The sequence below is a fragment of the Callithrix jacchus genome, chromosome 19 (assembly GCF_049354715.1).
Source record: "Callithrix jacchus isolate 240 chromosome 19, calJac240_pri, whole genome shotgun sequence".
NCBI lineage: Eukaryota > Metazoa > Chordata > Mammalia > Primates > Cebidae > Callithrix > Callithrix jacchus.
The window spans coordinates 44,267,883-44,291,545 of NC_133520.1; the positions used below are offsets into that span (position 1 = coordinate 44,267,883).

The following is a 23,663-nucleotide window of genomic DNA, read 5'->3' on the forward strand; positions in this document are numbered from 1 at the left end:
TTTAATGACATGTATTCAAGTTATCAATCTATGGGAGACTATCGAAAGGGTTTACAAAGTGTGACACAGATTAGACCCTGGAACAGAAAAACAAAACAATGCATTCATGTTGTACACTTAACCCGACTTAGGGGAAAGGACAGGCATTTCTGTGTGGCTGCAAAGTAGCTGTTTCACTGTTCATTTGATTTCTAAAAATCTTTGGGTGACTAAGAGCTCTTGTTAAATACATATATGTCTTCTACTTTATTGAATCAGTATATTTATATAAAAAACAGCCATGATTCCATTTGCAGTGTTGCTTTTAGATCGAGCCAAGGGACCTATGCCTTTAGAGTGGTGCTGTCCAATTGAACTTTCTGCAATGATGAAATATTCTGTAATCTGTCCTGTATAATACAACAGCCACTAACCACATACAAATATTGAGCACTTGAATGAAACTAGTACCACGGAGGAGCTGAATTTCTAACTTAATTTAAATGTAAGTAGCCCATGTGGCTAGCAGCTACTTTGTCGAACAGCACAGCTTTAGAGGACCCCACTCTAGTTTTTTCTGTGGAAGCTAATGGGACATTGTCTATCAGGAGTCCATAACAATGTTTTTAAACCATGCCCTAGATTCCCTGTACCCCAGAATTCTCTCCCCAAAGGGGCCAAGTCTACTTTTAAGGCCCGTGAAGCCTCTTATCCACCATATGAGCATGGGTTGCATACCATTGCTGTGTATACCACTAGCTCTGAGGGGTGGCCAAGGGATAGTGGATTGTGGAGGTGAAGGTATGGAAGAGTTTAGACACATGGGCTGTGGTGTCCATATAGGAGCACATGACCCCTCATGACGTAAGATGGAGACAGTAATGGCAAAAGAAGGTAGAGGGGTCAGGGCCAGCTTTCCCCGTGTCTTCATGTTTCAGTGTGAAATGGCAAGGAATGTGACACTAAATTTTACATTAATTTGGGAACAGTTGGTATCTTTACAAATAGGCTTTCAATTATTATTCTGCTGCTTTTTTTCAATAGACTTATCCCATGATATTTTCTCCTGTGTGCTGCTCTTGTGAACGGAATCTTTTTATTTTCTTGTTCGTTTTGGTGAAAGAGAGAGGTAGTTATTCCTGGTGTTTGTGGAAATTACTGATTCTTCCATGAATATCTTTTTTGAACTCTTTTGAACTCTCTCAGCTCTAATAATTTGCCATACAATTCTCTTGGATATTCTTGGTAGCATGTCCACAAATAACGACAATTCTGTATTTTTAAATAATTGATTACATATCAATTCAATTTTTTCCCCTTGCCCCATCTTTGCATTGCTTACAACCTCCAATAAAGTGTTGAAGATTAGTGGCAATAATAGGCATTCTTTTTCTTATTCTTGACTTTAATGGGATTGTGTCTAGTATTTCAGCATTAAATATGATCCTTGCTTAAATATGTTTCTGGTAAATTCCTACGGTGGACCTATTCAAAAATAACCTCCTTTCCCCTCCCACACAAAGTCGCACTTTTGTATAATCTCTACCCCTTAAATATGGTGGAATCTATGACTTACTTCTAACTAAGAGAATATGACAAATATGATGAGCTGTTTCACCCATGATTATTTTCCATTATATAAAATTTCCTCTTATCAGACTATAGAAAGAAAAATCCTGCTGGCCTTGAAGATGCAAAGCTATGGACTGTCAGTATAGAGGGCCACATGGTGGGAGCTGCAGGCAGCTTCTAGGACAAGAGGGAAGCCACCAGCCTCCAGTCAACAAGAAGCTGATGCCCTCGGACTTAAAAGAGCAACACACTGAATTCTGCCAATCACCTGAATGAGCTTGGAAGTAGGTTCTTCCCGAGCGGAGCTTCCAAATGAGAATCCAGCCTTGCCAGCACCTGGATTGCAGCTTTAGGATACACCCAGCGGAGGATCAGTGAAGCTCTCCCAGACCCCTGATCCATGCAAACTATGAAATGTATTTCTTTCTATTGCTAAATGGATGATAACTTAGTACAGTAGCAACAGAATACTAATACAGTCATTTCCCTTTCTCAAATTAATGGAATTTTCTATTATTTCTGTTCTGCTAAGATTATTTTCTTTTTAAAGCAAGGATAGCTATTGAATTTTTGTTAGGCATATTTTCTACTTTTAACTTTACTTTACTTTAAGGTTGGAAGTCTGCAAACATTTTTCGGAACGGGCTAGGTAGCAAATATTTTAGGCCTGCAGGCCATTCGGCCTCTGTCAAAACTAAGTAATTCTTCTATTGTAGAAGAATTGTACACATAAGCAACTATGGCCGATTTGTAAATGAGTGAGCAGTTCTGTGTTCCCGTAAACTTTATTTACAACAATCCTGGCTGTTTATCCAGATTTGGCCCAGAGGTCTTACTTTGCTGACCTTGGATTGAGACTAGCATGTTAGTTTTTCTCCCCTGACTTGTTAAATGAAGTCTGTTTCTGGCTTTTCTAATATTGAACCACACTTTGCTGAGGTAAATTGCACTTGGAAATAATTTGTAATGCACTGCTGGATTCAATGTGTTAACATTTTATTTAGGAGTTTAGAATTTATATTTCTAAGTAATATTGGCTTATAGTTCCCTGACATTTTGTCTATGTTCAGTTCAGTGCTATTTTAGCTTCACAAAATGCATTGGATAGCTTTTCAGCTTTCCTGTGTTATAGAAACATGCATACAACATGGGAATTATATATTCCTTAAGGGCTTAGTAGAAACTTTTTTGTTTGCAACTTTTTCCCAAAATTAATTAATTTGGTTTTTTATTTGGGTGATATGGAGGATTTGGCTTTCTTTTATTTTAGGTTTTTAATTTATTATATCAGGTTTATTAATATTTTCTTTATAGCCTAATGTGGTCAATTTTGTGATGGCTCCGTATATATTTGAGAGAGATGCCATTTTTTTTCTGTGTCTTGGGTTTAAATTCTCCTTATACATATCCATTGGCTTATAAAATGTGGTATTCAAATCCCTTGAATTCTTACTTTTTTTGTCTATTATTTCTATTGATTTTTTTTAAAAAAGAAGCAGATAATTTATAAAAATTATTTAATTCTCTGTATGGATATGTGCAATTTTTTTAAGAACAAATACCATGCTGATCAGAAAACAACTTGGAACATAACAGGTAGTCAATGGTAGCCTCTTTTCTCACATTAATAATTTGGATGCACTGATAATTTGGGTACATTGACCCCATTGAAAAGAAATATCTCATATAGAGTGAAATGAAGACCATTAAAATCTTGGTTGTTGGTAAAGGCATGCATAGCTCCTCCAACTGGCAGCTTGGTCTGAAAGTATTTAAGAGTTACTTATTAATAGTACAGCTAAATAGTTACCTACTTTACCCACTTTCATTTGTGGGCGGTGACCACATCTTAATGGGTGTAGGTATTGAAACATGACACATGCTCATTGTGATTCAACCCCTGTGAGAGTAATGCTTTGTTTTAATTATTTATTCCAAACTTAGAAAAATAATACTTCGATTTCATATTATGAACATGAAATGAGACTACCTCACACCAGTCTGCAGATGCATCCGTGTTGTTGCATAGTCTTCTGTAAAAGCGTTTCACATCTTGATTCTTCACATCTGGACCAAAGAGCTCCTTCACCGATGCATGAAACTTGTCATAATCAATTGCATCTGCATTGAAAAATGTACAGTACATTTTCATCAGATTCCAATGACTACCTTTTGTATTTCAGCCACATTTTTTATTTCCTAACCTTCTATTTTCTTATCTCAATCTATAAGAACCAGATTCATCTGCATTTTAAAGACCTTGTCTTTGCATAATCCTAAGAAAGAAGAACAAAGCTGGAGGCATCACACTACCTGACTTCAAACTATACTTCAAGGCTGGAGTAACCCGAAACATGGTACTGGTACAAGAACACACACAGACCAATCGAAGAGAATAGAGAACCCAAAAATAAGACTGCATACCTGCAACCATCTGGTTTTCTACAAACTTGACAAAAGCAAGCAATGGGGAAAGGATTCCCATTCAACAAATGGTGCTGGGAGGACTGGCTAACCATATGTAGAAAATTGAAACTGGACCCCTTCCTTATACTATTTACAAAAATCAACTCAAGATAGATTAAAGACTTAAATATAAGACCCAAACTCTAGAAGAAAATCTAGGCAATACCATTCAGGACAGAGGCACAGGCAAAGATTTCATGATGAAAATATCAAAAGCAATTGCAACAAAAGCAAAAATTGACAAATGGAATCTAATTAAGAACGTCTGCACAGCAAAAGAAACTGTCATCAGAGTGAACAGACAACCTACAGAATGGGAGAACATTTTCTGCAATCTTATGAGGCATCCAAACAGTTACTTAGCTGTTTTACATTTATTTACAGCAACCAGTACAAGATATGAGCTTCACTGTAAATATCACTGGATGAGGATAATGAGGCTTTCTTGTTCTGGAAAAATTTTAATTCCACCAGGTCACTGACAAAATTTAAGTACAATACTTTTGGACAAATTCCTTCAATCTACTTGATACCATTTTTGAGGTAGACCCTGTTCCATTAAAAACATTCTCTCTAGTTTTTAGTTCCTTAATTGTAATAGTGAGAGGTAGACTTTATTTTCCAATATTTGTTATAAATATGAATTTGTGCCAGGCAGTATTAACAGCCTGACAAAAGTTAAGATTACATTTCTCCCTTCTCCTCATTCTTTCTTAGGCCACTCTGTCATATAAGGTAACTTGTCTAGCAGTATGTAGTTTTAATCAAATCTTAAAAACTACAGAGAGAGAAAATTAATGTGGCTTTGTCATTGCAAGTTTCTTAATGAGAGCAAGGTCAATTTGTGCATTTAGAACATATTGAAGGAGTACCTTCTGGATACCAGACCCTGTGCCAGCCTGAGGTTCACAAAGCCTTCAAAACAACCACAGGCCAACGGTGGAGGAGAAGGGGCAGGAATGAATGAATACATTAATATCAACTTCAGCAGGTTAAATGCAGCAGGTAAATTCCTCAAGATGATAATAAGCTACATTAACAGGGCTAAGGATGGCTTTGCTTAGGGACAGTTTGGAAGTTTTTACAAAGAGGTGAAATTTGATTTGGTCTTGAAAGATGAGCAAGAGTTTACAGGCACCAAAATAAAAAAAGGGCACTCCATATTGGGGAATAACATGTGCAAAGTCAGTCATTAAGTGGATGACATGTTTGGAAATGCCAAAAAGTTTGTGGTAGGGAAGAAGAGTCATGAAGGGCAATGCCAGGAGTTGAGACTAAGAAGGTGGGCTGAGGCAAGCTGTGTATGGCCTTACATGCCAAGTTAGCATATATGGATTTTAGAGGTGAGCAAATAAACCAGGAATATGGCAGATCGATAATTTTTTAAAATAACGAACTCTTGGCAGAAGTATAGAGAAATGATTAACTCGTCAAGGAGACTATTGTAGTAATAGGCTATTGTAATAAGCCAATAGATAGATACCATGACATAGTGAAAGGTTACAGAGGTTGAGTATCCATTATCTAAAATACTTGCAACTAGAAGTATTTCAGATTATGGATATTTTTTCCGATTTGGGATATTTGCATATACTGTACATAGTGAGATATTTCGGGAATAGGACACATGTTTAAACACAAAATTTATTTACACTTAATATACACCTTATACATATAGCCTGGGGGTAATTTTATACAACAGTTTTAATGATTCTGTACATGAATCAAAGTTTGTATGCACTGAATCATTGGAAAGCAAATATTTGTATGTCATTATCTAACTTCAGCTCTCAAAAAGTTTTGAATTTTGGAGCCTTTTAGTCTTACAGTTAAGTCTCCTGGCATTTTTTGATTAGTCTGTACCAAGATATCTGGCTTAGGAAACTAGTTAGATAGTAGGTATGCTATAAGACTGAGAGAGAAAGAACACCAGTAGGCAAAGCCCAAGGAGAAAAAGAAGCAAAGAAAGAACGGAGCCAGGGAAAAATAAGAATGATATGATGGAAGACGCAGGACAAGGAAGTTTCTTGAAGCAGAGGGAGCTAATAGTGTCAATGTGGTGCAATGGCCAAGTAGGCTGGAAAATGAAAACAATGTATTGAATTTGGCAAGTATATTAGGTTATCAGATACCTTGGTTACAGCAAAGTGATCAGAGAAGCCAGACCTGAGTAGACTGAAAGTTAAATGGTGATACTGTGGGGAAGTTCAGTGGAGAAGCAAAGGAGAGGCATACAGTGGTAGCTTAAAGAAAAGAGGAAGCCAAGGTCATGACGCTTGAGGATATTTTTAGATTGAGAGGACGAATCCACTGGAAAAGGAGATTTTGAAGCTGCAGCACACTGATATCCTTGAAGGGGAGGAGAAATAGAAAGAAGGGCAACTACTGCTTTCAGTGATTCGGAAGTGGAAAAAGGAGTTTGGAGAGTCTTGTCTTTTGGCCTTGCTTTCTTTTGTGATATAGAAAACTTGGCTGACAGAAGTAGAGATCCCATAGAGAATTCAGAAAAAGCGGCAAGGGTTTTGAAAAACCAACTAGAGAGAGGCAAAACAAACTGACTAGGAAAAAATGCAAGTTTTGCTGAGTAGTTTAGAAAGCCTGGTCAAGCTGCCAATCATCTAAAAAGCATATCCAAAAGGTCCGAGTCTACGCTTTAACACTTAGAGGTTGGGTAACTTGGGTCAATGATTTAACTTCAGCTCCCATTTTTTCACAAATAAAATGAACATAATTACATTGATTAAAATGACTATAAATTATTAACTACTATTCATTTAATACCAGTTTAGGTTTGAACACCCAAAGTCAAGATTTTTACTTACATATGACTATGCAGTCTGGCACACTGAGAGGCTGGCTATACTATCCTACTAGCAGTTATATGGTCTCTGTTCCTTTCATTGCAACAGCAGGATTTGTTCTGTTAGTTTTTCACTCTGCCCTTTAGCTTTATTTTTCTCAGCTGTCCTCAATGCCCCAAAGCTGTACATTATACCACTCCCCTTGAACCTTATTGCTTATGCACTGGCCTCTCTGCTGCAAATCCTCCTTCAACATCACTGTCCACCATATTCTCCTTAGCTTGCATCCTCAAGATCACGCCTGCCTAGAGATGCGGAGAGTGGCCAAGACAATGGAATCATAGTGAGGCAGGAAGCTGCCCTTCTTATGAAAGTCCTTATGGTTTCATGATACCTTCAGGCAAAGAAAGAGCAGCGCTAGGCACTACTGAGAGTCCCAGGTCAACCAAATGGCAATGTCTACAGAAGAATACTGGACATCATTTAGTCCAGTCCCATAATTTTACAGTTGAAGCAACTTAGGTTCAGAGAAGTTAAAAAAAAAAAAGCTTCCCCATGTACACTTTGTTATGTAGGGACACAGAAAGAACAAGAACTCAGGTCTGCAGTCCCTCTCAGCACCCATTCTTTGCCATTAAGCTCTGATGCTTCTCTCTGATGGCTTAAAACATTTTCCAGTTCTAACTGACAGACCCAGTTGGACTGTATCGTAATTGCTGATCTTACCTTCTTTATGGATAAATAAGCCTGCTCTTTCATCTCTTTTCTGAGCTGCTGTTTGTTCAATCAATTTTTCAAACCTGTTCAAGGACTTTTTGAAATTGCGAATCTGAAGTGCTGTGTTGAGACCGTTTTTCTCGCTGATATCCATAGGGACAAAGGGAATCTTTTACTTCTGTTCAGAAGGAATACTGCTGACTTTACCAATTTGGAAAACCTTCCAGTTGTTACAATGCCTCCCTGCTGTCTCGGTTTTTGCCCTAGGTCTCATTCCTTTGATCTTAAAATCCCATACTGTGGGTAGTAGTAGGAGTTGCCACTAGGATGTTAGCAGGAAGGAAAGCTGATTTAGGTCTGACAGATTTCTTACAGGCAAACATTTCAGTAAAAATCCTGACCTCACAATGTTATCAGTGGCCTTCATAGGGTCCTCATTGCATCATAATATCTCTGTAACATCTTACTTCCTTCATAAGGAGGAGATTGAAATTTTTTCCCCACAGACTGTGTGTGCGTGTCTGTGTGTGTGTGTGTGTGTGTTGTGTATCCTGCTTGGGAGGGAAAAGGAATGAGTAAAGACCAAGTAAGAAAACTGGATAATATTTTCTCCCTCTTCTATCTCTTTTCACCTCAAACCTTTTGCCTTCCTCACAGTGCCAGGGAAAGTAAAGTTTGGCCGGGCATGGTGGCTCACACCTGTAATCCCAGAACTTTGGGAGGCTGAAGCAAGCGGATCATCTGAGGTCAGGAATTCAAGACCAGCCTGGCCAACACGGCAAAAGCCAGTCTCTCCCAAAAAAACAAAAATTAGCCTGCTGTTGTGGTGGACACCTGTAGTCCCAGCTACTTGGGAGGCTGAGACAAGTGGATCACCTGAGGTCAGGAGTTCAAGACCAGCCTGGCCAACATGGCAAAACCCAGTCTCTATTAAAAATACAAAAATTAGACTGCTGTGGTGGCCAATGCCTGTAACCCCAGCTACTTGGGAGGCTGAGGCAGGAGAATCACTTGAACTCAAGAATCAGAGGTTGCAGTGAGCCAAGATCTCATCACTGCACTCCAGCCTGGGCAACAGAGCAAGACTCCATCTCAAAAAAAAAAATAAAATGTTCGCACTCACTCTTGCCATTGTACTGGATATGAAAATTTGAACTTCTAAAGATAAAATGTATTTCAGCACCTGTCATTTCTTCCACAAACATTTTTAGAGGTCATAGGGAACACAAATGCTCTTTTTCTTTGTGCATTGTCCTTTGATTGAAATAATAAAGTGAGCCAAGGATGAGGAAGGAGTGCCTCCTGATTATGAGGAGAGCTTTTCAAGGTAAGGTGTCAGTTGAATTAGAAGAGGCCTTTCTGCAATCTCCAATCCCAATTAGTCCAATTGCCATTATTGACTCAGGTTTTCCCATTTTCGACTTTTTTATGGGAAGAAGTTGTTTAATGTTTCTCAAAAATTAGTTAACTTTCTATGGCTTAGATGAATTAGATAAATTTCCTACCCCTTGGTAGTTCATCTTTTAAAACGTTTTGCAAGAACTTGCATTCAGAAATGAAGCAGATGGCATTTCAGTGCACCTCCAGTCCCAGCACTGCCTTCTTGGTGTCCACCTCTAACTATCTGGTAGGAGAGCAAGGTAAGATTGTATTTAAAGAAAAATCCCCCAATCCCATTTGTTTCTCCTTCTTTTTCCTTTAAAGCTTTCAAACCACCACGCAGTGACATCTGGAGGATCACTCTTCTTACGATTCTAATGTAGGTATTATTGCATTCACAATTAATTCATCTAGAAAACATTTACTGGACACCTACTTCATGCTCCAGGCTGTTTTAGACACTGAGGATACAGCAGTGAATAAAACAGCTGCTCAGCAGAAGACAGACAAATAAATAAATAATACATCAGTGGACAATTCATGCTATAGAGAGAGAGGAATGGTGTGTGTATTGGGGAGGAGGTATAAATCAAAGCAAAAGAGGTAGGGAGCTCCGGGAAGGCCCATTGATAGCCAGCTGTCTGGGCAGACATCTGAAAGCAGTGAGGCAGCAAGTCGTGTAGATAAATGGTGGAAGGATGTGCTAGGGACAGCAGATGTGAAGATCTGAGATCAGTGTGTGCTTCACATATCTGAGAAACAACAGAGGCCAGTGTGACCAAGGTGGGGTGGGAGGAGAGGGAGAGGTAGGGAGAGAATGCAATAGAGTCAGGGGGTGGCATCCAGGTCATGTGGGACCTCATAGGCTGTTTTTGGACTTTGGCTTTTACTCTGAGATGACGGCTTTTTGAGCAGAACAGTGACAGGATCTGACCTGAATTTGAAAAGAATCCTTCTAGCCGCCTTGAGAATAAACTGAAAGGGAGAGAGGGTAGAAGTCAGAAAGACAGTTAGGTGGCAATTTCAGTAATGCAAGTAAGAGAGGACAGTGGCTTGGATTAGGGAGCTAGTGACAAAGGCTGTGAGAAGTGGTCAGATTGTGTGAAGGCAGACGTAACACATTTGCTATTAGATTAGATAGGGGCATGAGAGCAAGAGAAGGATCAAGGATAGCCCCCGGGATCCTGGCCCTATGAAATGAAGAAGATGGAATTTACTGTGTTTGGAAGGAAGCCAGTAGGAGGAGCAGATTTTGTTAGGGGTGGGCGGGGAATTGGAATTCAGCTCAGGATATGCTAAGTTTGAGACTTCGATTAGATAAACAATTGTGGGTGTGTCCAGGGTTTGGGGAGAACTTGGGAGTCATCAGCATTCAGATGGTATTGCATTTAAAGCCATTAGTTGGATGAGATCATCTGGGAGTCAATGCAGATAAAGAAGAAAGCAAGGTGAGGACCAAACCCTGAGCGTGCCAGTGTTGGGAGGTCACAGTGATCAAGAAGAACCACTGACTAAATACGAGTGTTTAGTGAGGCAGGAGGAGAACCAAGAGAAAGCATCATCCCAAGAGCCAAGGAAAGAAGCCGTTTTGAAAAGGAAAGAGCCATTGGATGAACAATCCAGTTTATTCAATAAAGAAATTGCATACGAAGAAAAAAGGAAGAAGGAGGGGAGCTATAGAAAAGGGGATTTTAAAGAAACACCATCCAACCACAGTGTGTGGACTGTATTTTGATCTTGACTCAACAAACGAACTCAAAAATAATTTAAAATGCATGAGACAATTGGAAATTGGAACATTACGTAGATATTTGACGATAATAAGAAATTATTGTTCCTTGTTCAGATTTGATAGTTATATTTTGTTATATTATTTGTCTTAGTCCATTCCTGCTGCTGTAACAAAATGCCTTAGACTGAGTAATTTATCAACAACAGAAATTTCTCACAGTTCTGGAGGTTGGAAAGTCCAAAACCAAGGCTCTAGCAGATTCAGTGTCTACCGAGGGTCTGCTCTTCAGAGATGGTGTCTTTTATGTGTCCTCACATGGTGGAAGGGACGAATAGGTTCCCTCAAGCCCTGTCATAAGGGCACTAATCCCATTCATGAGGGTGGAACCCTCATGACCTAATGACCTTCCAAAGGTTCCAACTCTTAGTACCATCACCTTGGACTTAGGTTTCAACATATGAATTTTGGGGAGACATAAACATCTGGACCATAGTACTGTTATTTATGTGATGTTGTGTGTTAGAACCACATACTGAAATATCTATGGATAATGCATGAAGGAGCAGTCAACCTTGCCAAGCACTGCTGAGGACCTACATAAGATGAGGACTGAAAATTAACCATTGGAACGTGGATGCTAGTGACCTTGAGAAAGCCTAACTCAGTGGAATGGCCGGCTAAAGAGAAAGTCGTAGGAGGGGACATAGTGATAGTAGGTATAAATGCATATGATAGCAGAGGCTTTTGGGAACATCTTCGATGTTATATGCAGGAGCAATTCACAGCTGTTAAGGTCATTTATAGAGCTGTCGGATGCATTTGTACTTATATTTTCTCAGTTGCAAAAATAACATAGTCACAGATTTAAAGAACATTGAGAATCACTCTTACATGTTCTTACACTTACAAAAAACTAATAATTTTTAAAAACTGCCTTCTAAGCCCAGACCACATATTTTGGTAATTTTAGTTTCAACAGAACTATGCATGTTATTTCAGTTTTAATGTATAACTTCATAAATCTTTCCCCATTTTTCTAATGCCCTTCATAAGTGTATATTTTTTCTTTTCTACCTATTTTTCTCAAAGAAGTATTTTGCTATTTTATCAATTTTTACATATAAATGACGATGAAAGGCAATCATTATAAAAAGTCAGAAACAAACACATACCTAGCTGTATAAGCAAAGAAATGATATGGCCACTGTCAGAAAAAGACTAGAAAAAAGTAGGTGGAAAAATTGCTGTGCATGATTTGGCTTCAGCTTCCATGAATATTATATGGGCCCATGTATGGAAGAAGGTGCTACCATGACTCAAGGCCCATGGCTGGGTCCTCAGCTGCTCTGTTGTATAGGCCTGGTGTCAGTCATCTAGCACAAATGTTGTTGGAGCAATAGGTTGCTCTGCATTTTCTGCTTCTAGGTTCACAATGGCCAACTCCAGTTTCCAGGATGAATCAGTGAAGAACTCCTTTGCAGTGAAATGAGTATTCTCAGCTAATGCCCATGGCAGGGGACAACGAGGTAGGCAGGAGCTTCAACAGTACATGGCCCTTGGTGACCAGGTACTGCTAAGAATCTGTGGTAGATTCACTCTCACATTTTCAGGATAAAAAGATGACACAAGAGCAGAAGGCATCTTGCTGTCAATCTCTTGAGTCACACCCCTGCAGTCTGGACTGATGCCTTATATACATTGGGGCATGGCTGTCCTACTACCATCTCTTTTCATCATTTTGAGAATTCCCTTATTTTCGAGCTTGTATACTATGTCTTTCTTCACCATGGTTTCTTCCCTCATTTTGGTAACTCATATTCAGAAATAGTGCCTGGAAGATAGATATGTTTTTGATACTTGCATATCCGAAAATATCCTGATCTTTCCTTGCACTTCATTGATATTTGGTTGGGTACATAATTTTAGATTGGAAATCATTATCTTTCAACATTTTGAAGCTATTACTCCATTGTCTTTTTGCTACTAGTGTTGTTGTTATAAGGACTGTATTCTAATCAGCTCCTGTATTCTAATCAGCTCCTAATAGATTATAAGCTATTCTGATCCCTGATGCTTTGTATGTAGATTGTTTTTATTTTCCTCCCTCAGGAAACTTATAAATGTTCTCTTTGTCCCCAGTGTACCAAACTTTCACTACAGTGGGTATTGGTATGGAGATATATATAAATCATAACTTCACTAACCAATCTCTTCCAGAAATTAAATGTTTACTCTTCCCTTCCTCCTTTGTCATGTAAACTCCACTTTTTAACAGTCATGTTACAAGTGAGATTTTATGTTAAAAACAAGTGTATGTATTTGTGGGTTGAGGGATGTCAATAGATACACAGTTTTTGTATTGAACAGATCCTTACATCTCACCCATCTGAGGAGCTGTATGCCCCAGCAGCATTGGCATTCAGAATCTTGAGGCATGCTAGATTCTCTCTTTTTAAAAAAAGTTCAATCACATTTACTAAATTCCATTTCCTAAGATAGGAAAGGTACATAAATATTTGGCAAGATTTTCAGTAAGGGCTCTTCTGCTGCTCACCAGAGACCAAGGTTAGAGGGGCCAGGGAAGGATGCTTCTCAACCCTGAGAAGGAGAATGCTTGATTGAAGTTCCCTGTCTGCTGCCACATGACACAGAAGGCTAGGGGTTATCAGTTTTCAAACAAGAATGCCAGATGAACCTGTCTCCATTCCTCACTTTCCTATACTTTGCAATATAGGTGTTGTGATAATTTAATGTTCCAATGTAAGAGGGTGTTTAGAGGGTTTTCAATGAACCTCTTTCTATCTAAAGGACAGGGCTAGATGCCCCATGAGAGAGGATGTGTGCAGGCATTAGGAACCAGTTCCACAAGCATTAGCTCATGCTCACCTTCAAACTACTTAAGAGAAGGCAATGAGTTCATTAGGATTTCAAGGATATCCTTAATGAACATTTTCACAGGGAGAATTTTCAGAGTAATGGAGGAGCCATGACTGCTCCCCACTTCTTTCTATCCCAGGGGCACTGACAGGGAGAGCCTGGGGCTGGCCAGCTCTCTGCAGCAGACCACTTCCAGAATTTGGCAGGGCAAAAATGCATACATATGTACAGAGGACCAGATGTTAGACTTCCAGTAGAGAGGCCAGGCTGGGTCAGCTTGGGAGGGTCCCCAAGCAGGGGCAGAGAGCGAGATCCCAGCAGTCAGCTACTAAAGGCATTGTCCCATTGAGAGAGTTGTGTGAGAAAGATGCCAGAGATGTCCGTTTCTCTACAGAACCCACAAATCATCCTAGAAGAGAAAAACCCAGCACTTAAAATTTACCGCAATCAGAGAACACCAATATCAATTTTTTTTTTTTTTTAGACAAAATCACAATCTGTTGCCCAGGCTGGAGTGCAATGGTGAGATCTCGGCTTACTGCAGCCTCTGCCTCCAGGGTTCAATAGAGTCTCCTACTTCAGCCTCCCAAGTAGCTGGGATTACAGGTGCATGCCACCTCACCTGGCTAATTTTTGTATTTTTAGTAGAGATGGGGTTTCACCATGTTGGCCAGGCTGGTCTAGAGCTTCTGGCTTCAAGTGATCTACCCACCTCGGCCTTCCAAAGTGCTGGGATTACAGGCGTGAGCCTCTGCACCCAGCAGAGAGCACCAATATCAGATGACAACTTTACCAATCAAGGAGACTTTTTTTCCCTCACAATCCCAAAGGGTCCCAGAGCAGCATCTACAGGAAGTAGAGCAAGAAAATGTGGGTAGCTAAGGTTGTTATCTTTCCCACCTCTACCCTCACAGAAGTTCTCCAGGCCTGATGCAGGCTCTATCTTGGAGGGTGAACAAGTGAGTTTTACATGAGTTTTCAATTTTCAGCATTACAACATTACAAAGTTCTGGCCTTGATAGCAACTGCAAGAGAGTAGACGAGCTTCGGAAGCTGCCAAAATTCTTAAGGGCAGGAAGGAGCAGGTGGTCAGAAAATATTTGAAATGAGTAGGGAGAACAAGTTGCTTTTTGGTGGCAGCATACTGAGTTCAGCTTGCTTCATCAACTGGTTATAGTAGTTTACTTCTCCCACTCTGAGAGAGTGAGATGCATGCACAATTTGCACATGCTTTTTTCTTTTCTAAAAAAAAATGTGGTAAAAAAATATATATATAACATAAAATTTCCCTTTCTAATCATTTTTAAGTGTGCCATTCAGTGGCACATGTAGAGTCTTGTGCAACCGTTACCACGATTCGTCTCCAGAATTTTTTCATCCTCTTAAACAGAAACTCTGTACCCATTAAACACTCATTTCTCATTCTTCCCTCTTCTCAGCTTCTGGTAACCACCATTCTACTCTCTGTCTCTATGAATTTGTCTGTTACAGTTACCTTGTATCATTAGGATCATATCATATTTGTCCTTTTGTGTTTGGTTTATTTCACTTATAATGTTTACAGGGTTCTTTCATATTGTAGCATGTGCTAGAATTTCATTTCTTTCCAAATATGCCTGAATAATACCCTATTGTACATATACACCACATTCCAAGTATCATTCATCTCTTGATGGGTATTTGAGTTGTTTTTACTTTTCGGCTATTTTGAATAATGAACATTTTGAATATTAGTATACAAATATCTGTTTGAGTCCCTGCTTTCAAATCTTTTGGGTATATACCTAGGAACAGGACTGCTAGATCATATGGCAATTCTTTTTGTTTTAATTTTTTGTTCTGAGACAGGGTCTCACTGTGTTGCCCAGGCTGGAGTGCAGTGACACGATCACAGCTCATTGCAGCCTCAAACTCCTGGGCTCAAGGGATACTTCCGCCTCAGCCTCCTGAGTAGCTGGGTGGGACTACAGGTATGTGCCACAACACTCAGCTAACATTTAAATTTTTTCTGTAGAGATGGGGTCTTACTATGTAGCCCAGGCTGGTCATTGAACTCTTGGCCTGAAGCGATCATCCTGCTTAAGCTTCCCAAAGCACTGAGGTTATAGGCATGAGCTCACAATAATTCAATGTTTAACTTTTTGTGGAACTACCAAATTGTTTTCCACAGCAGCCACACCATTTTACGTTCCCATCAGCAGTATAACAGGGCTCTAATTTCTCCACATCTTTACCAATGCTTGTATTTGTGTTTTTTGTTTTGTTTTTTGATGACAGCCTTTCTAGTAGGTGGGAAGTGGTATGTCATTGTGGTTTTGATTTGCATTTCCCTAATGACTAATCATGGTGAATTTCTTTCCATGTGCTTTTTGGATATTAGTATATTGTTGGAGTAATGTCTACTCAGATCCTTTGCCTATTTCTGAATTGGGTTGTATGGAGTTTTTTGTTGTTGTTGAGTTATAGAGGTTCTTTATATAGTCTGGAATTAATGCCTTATCAGATGTATGATTTGCAAGTATTTCTCCCATTTGGTGGGTTGTCTTTTGACTCTTTTGACAGTGCCTTTTGATGTACAACAGTTTTTAATTTTGATAAAGTCCAATTTATCTATTTTTTTTTCTCCTGTTGTCTGTACTTTTGGTGTCATACCCAAGAAATTTTCTTTTAAGAGTTTTATGATTTTAGCTTTTACATTTAGGTCTTCAATTAATTTTGAGTTAATTTTTATATATGATATAATGTAAGGCTCCAACTTCATTCTTTTGCCCGTGGATGTGCAGTTTGCCCAGCATCATTTGTTGAAAAGACTGTCCTTTCTCCACAGAATGACAGTGGCATCCTTGTCAAAAACCAATTGACCATTATATAAGAGTTTACATCTTGGCTCTCTATTCTATTCCATTGGTCTACATGTTTGTCCTCATGCTATGTAGCAGGCCATTCTTGCATTGCTATAAATACCTGAGACTGGGTAATTTATGAAGAAAAGAGGTTTAATTGGCTCACAGTTCTGCAGGCTGTACAGGAAGCATGGTGTTGGCATCTGCTCAGCTTCTGGGGAGGCCTCAGGGAGCTTTTACTCATGGTAGAAGGCAGAGTAGAGCAGGCATCTCACATGGCAACAATCAAATCAAGAGCGGGGGAGAGAGAGAGAGAGAGAGAGAGAGAGAGAGAGAGAGAGAGAGAGAGAGTGATGGGGGAGTTGCCACACACTTTTAGATGAGCAGATCTTCACGTGAACACAGAACTAGAGTTCAGTTATAAGCAAGGGGATGGCCAAGGCCATTCATGAGGGATCCGCCTCTATGACCCAAAGACCTCCCACAATGCCCCACCTCCAGTATTAGGGATTACATTTCAACATGAGATTTGGGTGGGGACAAATAGCTAAACTATATAATGCTGGCATTGCACTCGCTTTTTAAGTTGTCTTTTTTTTTTTAAATAAAAGATTGTAGTGTTTTGCCATTATCCTGTCATTACATAATTCTAAAATTAAGAAAACATATATTCTTACTGAAAAATGAAATCATATATGTGGTATCATTCCCTGTTTCTGTCAAGCCCAATAAATGTTTTTAACAGTTCATAATATTGTAAAATTACTGTATCAAAAATGCTTAAACATTTGTCAAAGCCCTCTTATTCGTCCTTTGCATTCACTGCTAGTAGGCACTGGCCTGGATTTTACTCTGGTTGAACAAAAGCTGAAGTCCTTTTATTGAAACAACCAAGGTCCTGCATAATCTGGCCATTCAGTACTCACCCACCTTGCTGGCTGCATTTCCTGATTCTCATTCTTGCTTCCTTATTGTTCCTCCAACATGTCAAGCACAGTCTTACTGCCCATAACCACCTTGTCTAAATAACAACCTCGACAGAGCAGGACCATTGCCATCTTGGACAAGCATTTCCATGTTAAAATTCCCCTTGATTAAAAACCACCTAAATCCAAAAGGCATCAGCCTAATGGCCTAAGGTCAGCAGGACCATAAACCACAAATGACACCTCTGACCAGAAACATTCCCACCTTAAGATAAACCCCTCCCTGATCAGAGACATGCCAACCCTGAGATACCCTCCAACAGAGACATTCCAACCCTGCAATAAACTTACCCTCCACACAGAAACATTCCACGCCTGTAATAAGCTCTCTTGTCCTAAAACCCTTAAATACTCTTAGTCTGTAAAAGAGAGCGCTCCTGACTGAAACTGGCCAGAAGCTCCTATCAGGTTTATTCTCCAAAATAAACCTGTCTGACTGTTGAGCTGCCGTTCATGTTTCTTTCCTCTCTTTAACTCTTACAAACTTCTTTCCGCATCTCCCATAGCTCCTGCCGCAGCCTCCTCAGTAGCTAGGACTATGGACATGTACTTTTTGCCCAGCTAGTTTTCTATTTTTTGAAGAGATTAGGGGGTTCTCACTTTGTTGCCCAGGCTGGTCTTGAACTCCCGGGCTTAAGCAATCCTACTGCGTTGGTCTCCCAAAGTGCTGGAGTTACAGGAACGAGTCACCATGTCTGACACCTTATATTTCTTCATGGCATTTGCCACCAGCTAATACCCTACAGATGTACTTATCTAATTTTTGTCTGTTTTCCCAACACTATTGGAATGTAAGCTTTACAAGGGCAAGGACTCAGCAACAAAGAATGAATAGGAAAAAATATAGTGAGTTCTTATTTATTCATTCATTCAAATTACTATTTATTGAGAACCTACTGAAGACTAGGCATGTAAAACATACTGGACATTAAACATACAACTTGTTAAATGGTTATGTTTTGTTCAATGGTTGTACAAATCTAAAATTAACAATTAGATGTGTCTTTTTTTAAGGGGTGGGTTGGTAGGAAGTCTCACAGATGGCAAATCCAGAGCAGAAGGCTTGAAGGAAAATCAAGGTGTTGAAGGCAGAGCACACTGCCCCTTAGCAATTGCTCAATGCACCAAGGCAAAGAGCCACTGCCAGCCTATTAGATCCTCTCTCTAGGGAATTCGTAATGTAAATTGATCAAAGCTAATCATTCCCTACTGATCTTTCAAACAGAGGTGAGAGGGGTAAATGCCTGCATGGAAAGCAATTTCTTTAGCTTGAACAAACCCTGTGTTCGTCACCAGTGTACACGACAGTCTGCAGGTGTGGCTCAGGACTGTGATCCTCCAGTAGGGCTTCCTTAGGGACTGTGCAGTGACAAAGGCAGAAGCAGTCCTTGGAGAGTGTGATGACGTTCACAACCTATATTTGACTTGGACTATATTTTCATCACTACAGGAGAAGAGGCCCAGTGGAAAATGTGTGCTGTTCTAAATATAGCACCTGCCTTCTATACCTGCTAGATTTAGGTTGAATCTTTCACTGCCTTTGAAGGACTTCAGCAGGCCTCAGTGACAGAAAAGATCTACCCACACTTTCCAGCACAGGAAGGATGGTATTTGGAAGACCTTGGGGTCCAGCCGAGGACTTAAAGTCAGTTTCATTGGAATGCCATTTTCAGAGTTTTCATCCCAGACTCTCTGAGAGTGGCAGGCTCTTGTATAAGCCCTGGGACATACGTCCTCTAGCTCTCAGGTAGTTAGGCAGGCACCGTCTATCAATTTGTTGTATTTCTTTTCAGTTTTCTGGTTTGTAAGGCCACCCTGAGCTCTTCAATGTTTTCTTTGGTTTTGTTTGCATTAAATGTATGAGGCGGGATGGGCTTCGTAGGCTGGTGGTGGGTTAATACAGCTTCCCAGGAAGGGGAGAAACCCAATTCCTGCCAGCACGAGGTGGGCGCAGGTGCCCATAAATACTTAGGAATAAATGAATGCCTAAGTGAGTGAGTGAATGGGCGAGTGGACAGGAAGCTTTCAAGCTGGGTGCAGGAAAGTGGGGTTGTGAGGAGCCAGCAATAACACCCTGCGGCCCTGGCTCCCCGGCTCTCCCCCTACGCGCGTCCACGCCGACCAGAAGAGGGGGCTCGACCAGTCGGGGCGGGACCAGCCAGCCACGAGGACGCGCCCAAGGGGGGCGGGGCTAAGAGGACGCGCCCACGGAGGGGCAGGACTAAAAGGACGGGTCCTCGGGAGCGGCGAGGACGCGCCGTGAGGAGGGGCGGGGCTAGGGGATTCGCGGGCGGAAGGGGCGGGGAGAAGGCGGGCCCGGCGAGCGGCAGCGCGGGCCCCTCAGAGCACAATGGCCAGAGCCGGTGGCACAGCCCGAGCCCCACCCAGTGTGGAGCGCGCCGCGAGCCGGGTCGCAAGCTGAGCGCCTCCGCCCGCCCAGCGCGCCGACTCCGGGCCATGTACTCGGGGAACCGCAGCGGCGGCCAGGGCTACTGGGACGGCGGCGAGGCCGCAGGCGCTGAGGGGCCGGCGCCGGCGGGGACGCTGAGCCCCGCGCCGCTCTTCAGCCCCGGCACCTACGAGCGCCTGGCGCTGCTGCTGGGCTCCATAGGGCTGCTGGGCGTCGGCAACAACCTGCTGGTGCTCGTCCTCTACTACAAGTTCCAGCGACTCCGCACTCCCACCCACCTCCTCCTGGTCAACATCAGCCTCAGCAACCTGCTGGTGTCCCTTTTCGGGGTCACCTTTACCTTCGTGTCCTGCCTGAGGAACGGCTGGGTGTGGGACACCGTGGGCTGCGTGTGGGACGGGTTTAGCGGCAGCCTCTTCGGTGAGTTGGCCCGGGAGGAGGAGGCAGCCTCCCTCTGCAAACTTCCACTTCCCGCCCCGCCGCCCGCTCGGTGCGTCCGCCCGCCCCCGCCCGCCCCCGCCCGCCCCGCACGGCTTCCCGCTCGCCCCGCGCCCCCCGCCCTGCGCCACCCTGCACCCCGCTCGGCCTCCTGGCGCTGCTCGACCCCGGCCGCACGGCGGATGCCTTCCTCTTCCTCCGTCCCCTTCCGCCCCACGCTGCCCCGTCTGCGTTCCTGTCGTCTGTCTTCTGCCCCAACGTCGACCCCTGACTCCAGCCTGTCTCCTCATTTGTTTTCACCGCTTAAGATAACTCAACAGGGCACGAAGCTTTTTACACTTTGAGGAAAGAGACGAGGGCCTGTAGAGTCAAGAGGTTCAAGGAAAAAAAGGATTAGGTCGTGGAAGTTGGAGGGGGTGATGAAATTAGATTCATGTACTAGTATTTGCTTCCTAAAATGAGAGTAGAAAACTAAAATAGCAAGGTTTAGAAAAAAAAATTTCTCATTAGTACTTGTAAACCTTTGAATGGTTTCTAGGGAGCGAGACAGTTTCATTCAGGTCCTCGGAATGCAAATTGGCGTGTGCCCTATAAGCTGTTTTTACTGTAGTTTCCTTCTTGTACATGGGTTCCAGCACACCGGAGTCTCCGGTGACATTACAAGTGGCTCGGCCAGTGTCATCTCAGATGAACTGTAATTAGCTCTACTTCATTAAAGTAGAACTTCATTGTTGAAGATTTATTTCGACAATACTCTTTACTGTGGAAGATTTAAGTTTCACTGAGACATGGTGTTTTGAAGGAAATGTAGGAAAGGGATTATTTTTGTGTGCTTCAGGAATTCCATGTGTAGGGAGATTTGAAATAGAAATATGTATTTCTCAAGGCTTAAAATTCCTTTTTTAAATCCATTGATACTTTATTATTGCTTTTATTTTGGTAGGTTTGGGAGAGCAAAATCTTTGTAGAATTATCAAGAATATTTTCTTATTCAGTAACCTCTATGATATGACAAACCCAAATGTTTGTAATGATTCATTTTTTTGACGTTTTGAGGGAATTAAGAAAATATAGAAATAACGATTTTATTTGATTGCCTCAATGTTTATAATATTCTCCTCCCTGACCCTCATAGAAGCTTTAATCTGATAATTTCATTTGAACAAATATTCGAAATTTAGGGAGGGGACTGTAAGTGTATGTAGGTGGTGATATGGATGGCTATGGGATTACACTCCTTATATTAATGAAAAATACCTATCAGGCAGTTCCTTCGGCAATGCTAAGAAGGTTATTCGAGCCCAAGCTTAAAGTATCATTGGTAGTGTTCCCAGGGTAGTCAGCAGGTGTTTGCTCACAGACATGAAAGTTCTTACTTCCTTGAAGTGCCTTTTCTGTGCTGGAAATTCTATTTTTGTGCCCAGGAGTTTGAACACAAGGGTCTATTGAGTCCTTTGTAAGTGCTAGCTAGCATCCACCCTCTTCCTCACTTCTTTCCTCTGCTGATTCCACCCTCCTGTGTCTCCTAGTCACTTCTCCCTTCCTGTTTTTCTTCTTCAGGATCCCTCATAAGGTCCCACCCCAGTGGAAGTGATTTTCTGAGTTCACTGCTAGGTATTTTACCTGAGGGCTGCCCTATTTCTCAGGGCATTTAGTGCTTTCAAGTATGCCTTTATCCCTGGTTTTAATGCAGAGGTGGAAATTCTGGAGTAAGAGATTGAGAGACTTATGTAAGCCCTGGGGGCAAGTTGGTAGTGAAGTTACTACAGAGTTTTAAAAGTTTTTAGCAAAGATAATTTTGTCTGGAATACATTCCAGAGTTTGTGCTTCTAGATGAGGGTTAAGGATGAAGAAAACGAGGACACTGACTGCATTGCTATCCCAGAGCAATAACTACCCAACAGTGGACTATTAACGGGGAGGAAATTTAAAAGTCAGGGAAGTAGGCTCTTGAAGCAGAGGATTTTGGAAAGGCTGCCCTATCTGTTGGAAAGACCCTTGGCCTGATGGCAAAAGAGTGGATCCTATTCATGAACCTATGGCTCTTGCATTGTGTGGGCTTTCCCAAGTCACTTAATCTCTCCAGCCATCAGTTCTCTCATCTCTATTATTGAGTAGTTCAGCTTAATGCTCTGTAAGGTCATCCTATTTGCTTTGCGTTTTGATGACCGCGAAGGTGCCTGATCTTAGGGCTTAATGACTTCTGCTCTTATTTCTACCCTGAGCCCTATCTTTCTAAGCCAAGAAGCAGCATATACTGTGGTTACCCTCTTCAGATACCATCATAGATTCGGTCTCCCTCTTCACACCCTGCTGGAGGAAGCAGAATAAGTAATTCAGACATACTTAAATATATACTTGAGTGTGCCAGGCAACTGCTCAATTCTGTACTTAATTCCTGGTTCTTAGGGAGTGCCGAAAATGAGTGGAATTCTTGATATCTTGAGGCAGACGCTGTGACTAAACAGGACTGTTAGGATTGCCATTTTAGTTAAACTAAAGATCTATAACCTACGCAATTTAATCTAAGTTCCAATTGAATGGCTTATTTTACCAGTATACAGAATTATTAGTCATCTTGGCCTAGACAGGTCCAGCTTGTACTGATCTATATTTTAGTAGGTTTAACCGTAGTGAAAACCAGAGCTCAAAACTACAATGATGAATGTTAGAAAGTTTAGCAGTGTTGTATGTATAATGCTTTAGTCTGAAGACTTTCAGGTGAGTATGCTCTTCAGCACCTGGGCTTTTCTACCTCCGGCCACACATAGCATCACACAGATGTCTTGTGCACATGGAATGTAACCAGGAGTCTTTTTTTTTTTTTTTTTTTTTTTTACTACCCGTTCAAAAATAAGAACAAACAACATGTTAGTCTTGGCAGAGGATGTTTAGATAGAGGATGTTGGGATACAGAGATTCAGGGTTGCAGAGACAGTGGCAGAATGCAAACATCATATTCAAATGTTAGGAGTAGGTATTATTTATATCAAGATATTTTAATATGAAACCAGGAATTTTCCTTTTTAACTTACACTTAAACACTTTTTTCCTTTTTTACTTAGACATATATGCATACGTACATTCATATAAATATTTTTTATAAATACATTTTCCTCCTCAGGCCTATTCTGTATGAGCCGAAATATTTTTAAATGACTGGTTGTTTTACTGAATTCATCCTTTTTAAATCATCTGACTAACAATTCGGTAGAAATAATCTCCTATTCCTACCATAAGATCCTACGTGTGGTTGTGGCATAGAAAGGTCATCTATTCAGCTATTCTGGAATCGTACACAGACTGTAATGGCCACAGAAATATTTTTAATCATGGCAGTATGCACATAGTACATAATCTGTTTCTATAAACAATGGAACCACATGCTCCTATTAGTCTAAGCTCACGGCTGTGTATTTTATTCACATGCTAGTTTTCTTAAAAGCTAAATTTAGAGAGTTG

General features: G+C 41.1%; 2 protein-coding genes across 9 annotated transcripts in view; one reads left to right on the forward strand and one right to left on the reverse strand.

Annotated features, from left to right (window-relative positions):
• Positions 1 to 20,221, reverse strand: part of WDR64 (WD repeat domain 64) — a 155,183-nt gene extending 134,962 nt beyond the window's left edge. For 2 of the 6 annotated variants that reach the window (XM_078357244.1, XM_035280965.3), the window contains exons 1-3: positions 20,104 to 20,221; positions 16,534 to 16,637; positions 3,542 to 3,672 (exon numbers count right to left, since the gene is read on the reverse strand). In XM_078357244.1, the coding sequence (XP_078213370.1) occupies positions 3,542 to 3,564 (23 nt within the window). In that variant the 5' untranslated portion in view covers positions 3,565 to 3,672; positions 16,534 to 16,637; positions 20,104 to 20,221. Of the gene's footprint in view, positions 1 to 3,541; positions 3,673 to 7,544; positions 7,895 to 16,533; positions 16,638 to 20,103 lie in introns of those variants that run through there. The other 4 variants (XM_078357245.1, XM_078357246.1, XM_008985742.5 and 1 more) reach the window with 3 other exon arrangements.
• Positions 19,740 to 23,663, forward strand: part of OPN3 (opsin 3) — a 47,611-nt gene continuing 43,687 nt past the window's right edge. For all 3 annotated transcript variants that reach the window (XM_003735287.5, XM_035280972.3, XM_035280973.3), the window contains exon 1: positions 19,740 to 20,183. In XM_003735287.5, the coding sequence (XP_003735335.1) occupies positions 19,811 to 20,183 (373 nt within the window). In that variant the 5' untranslated portion in view covers positions 19,740 to 19,810. The remainder of the gene's footprint in view (positions 20,184 to 23,663) is intronic.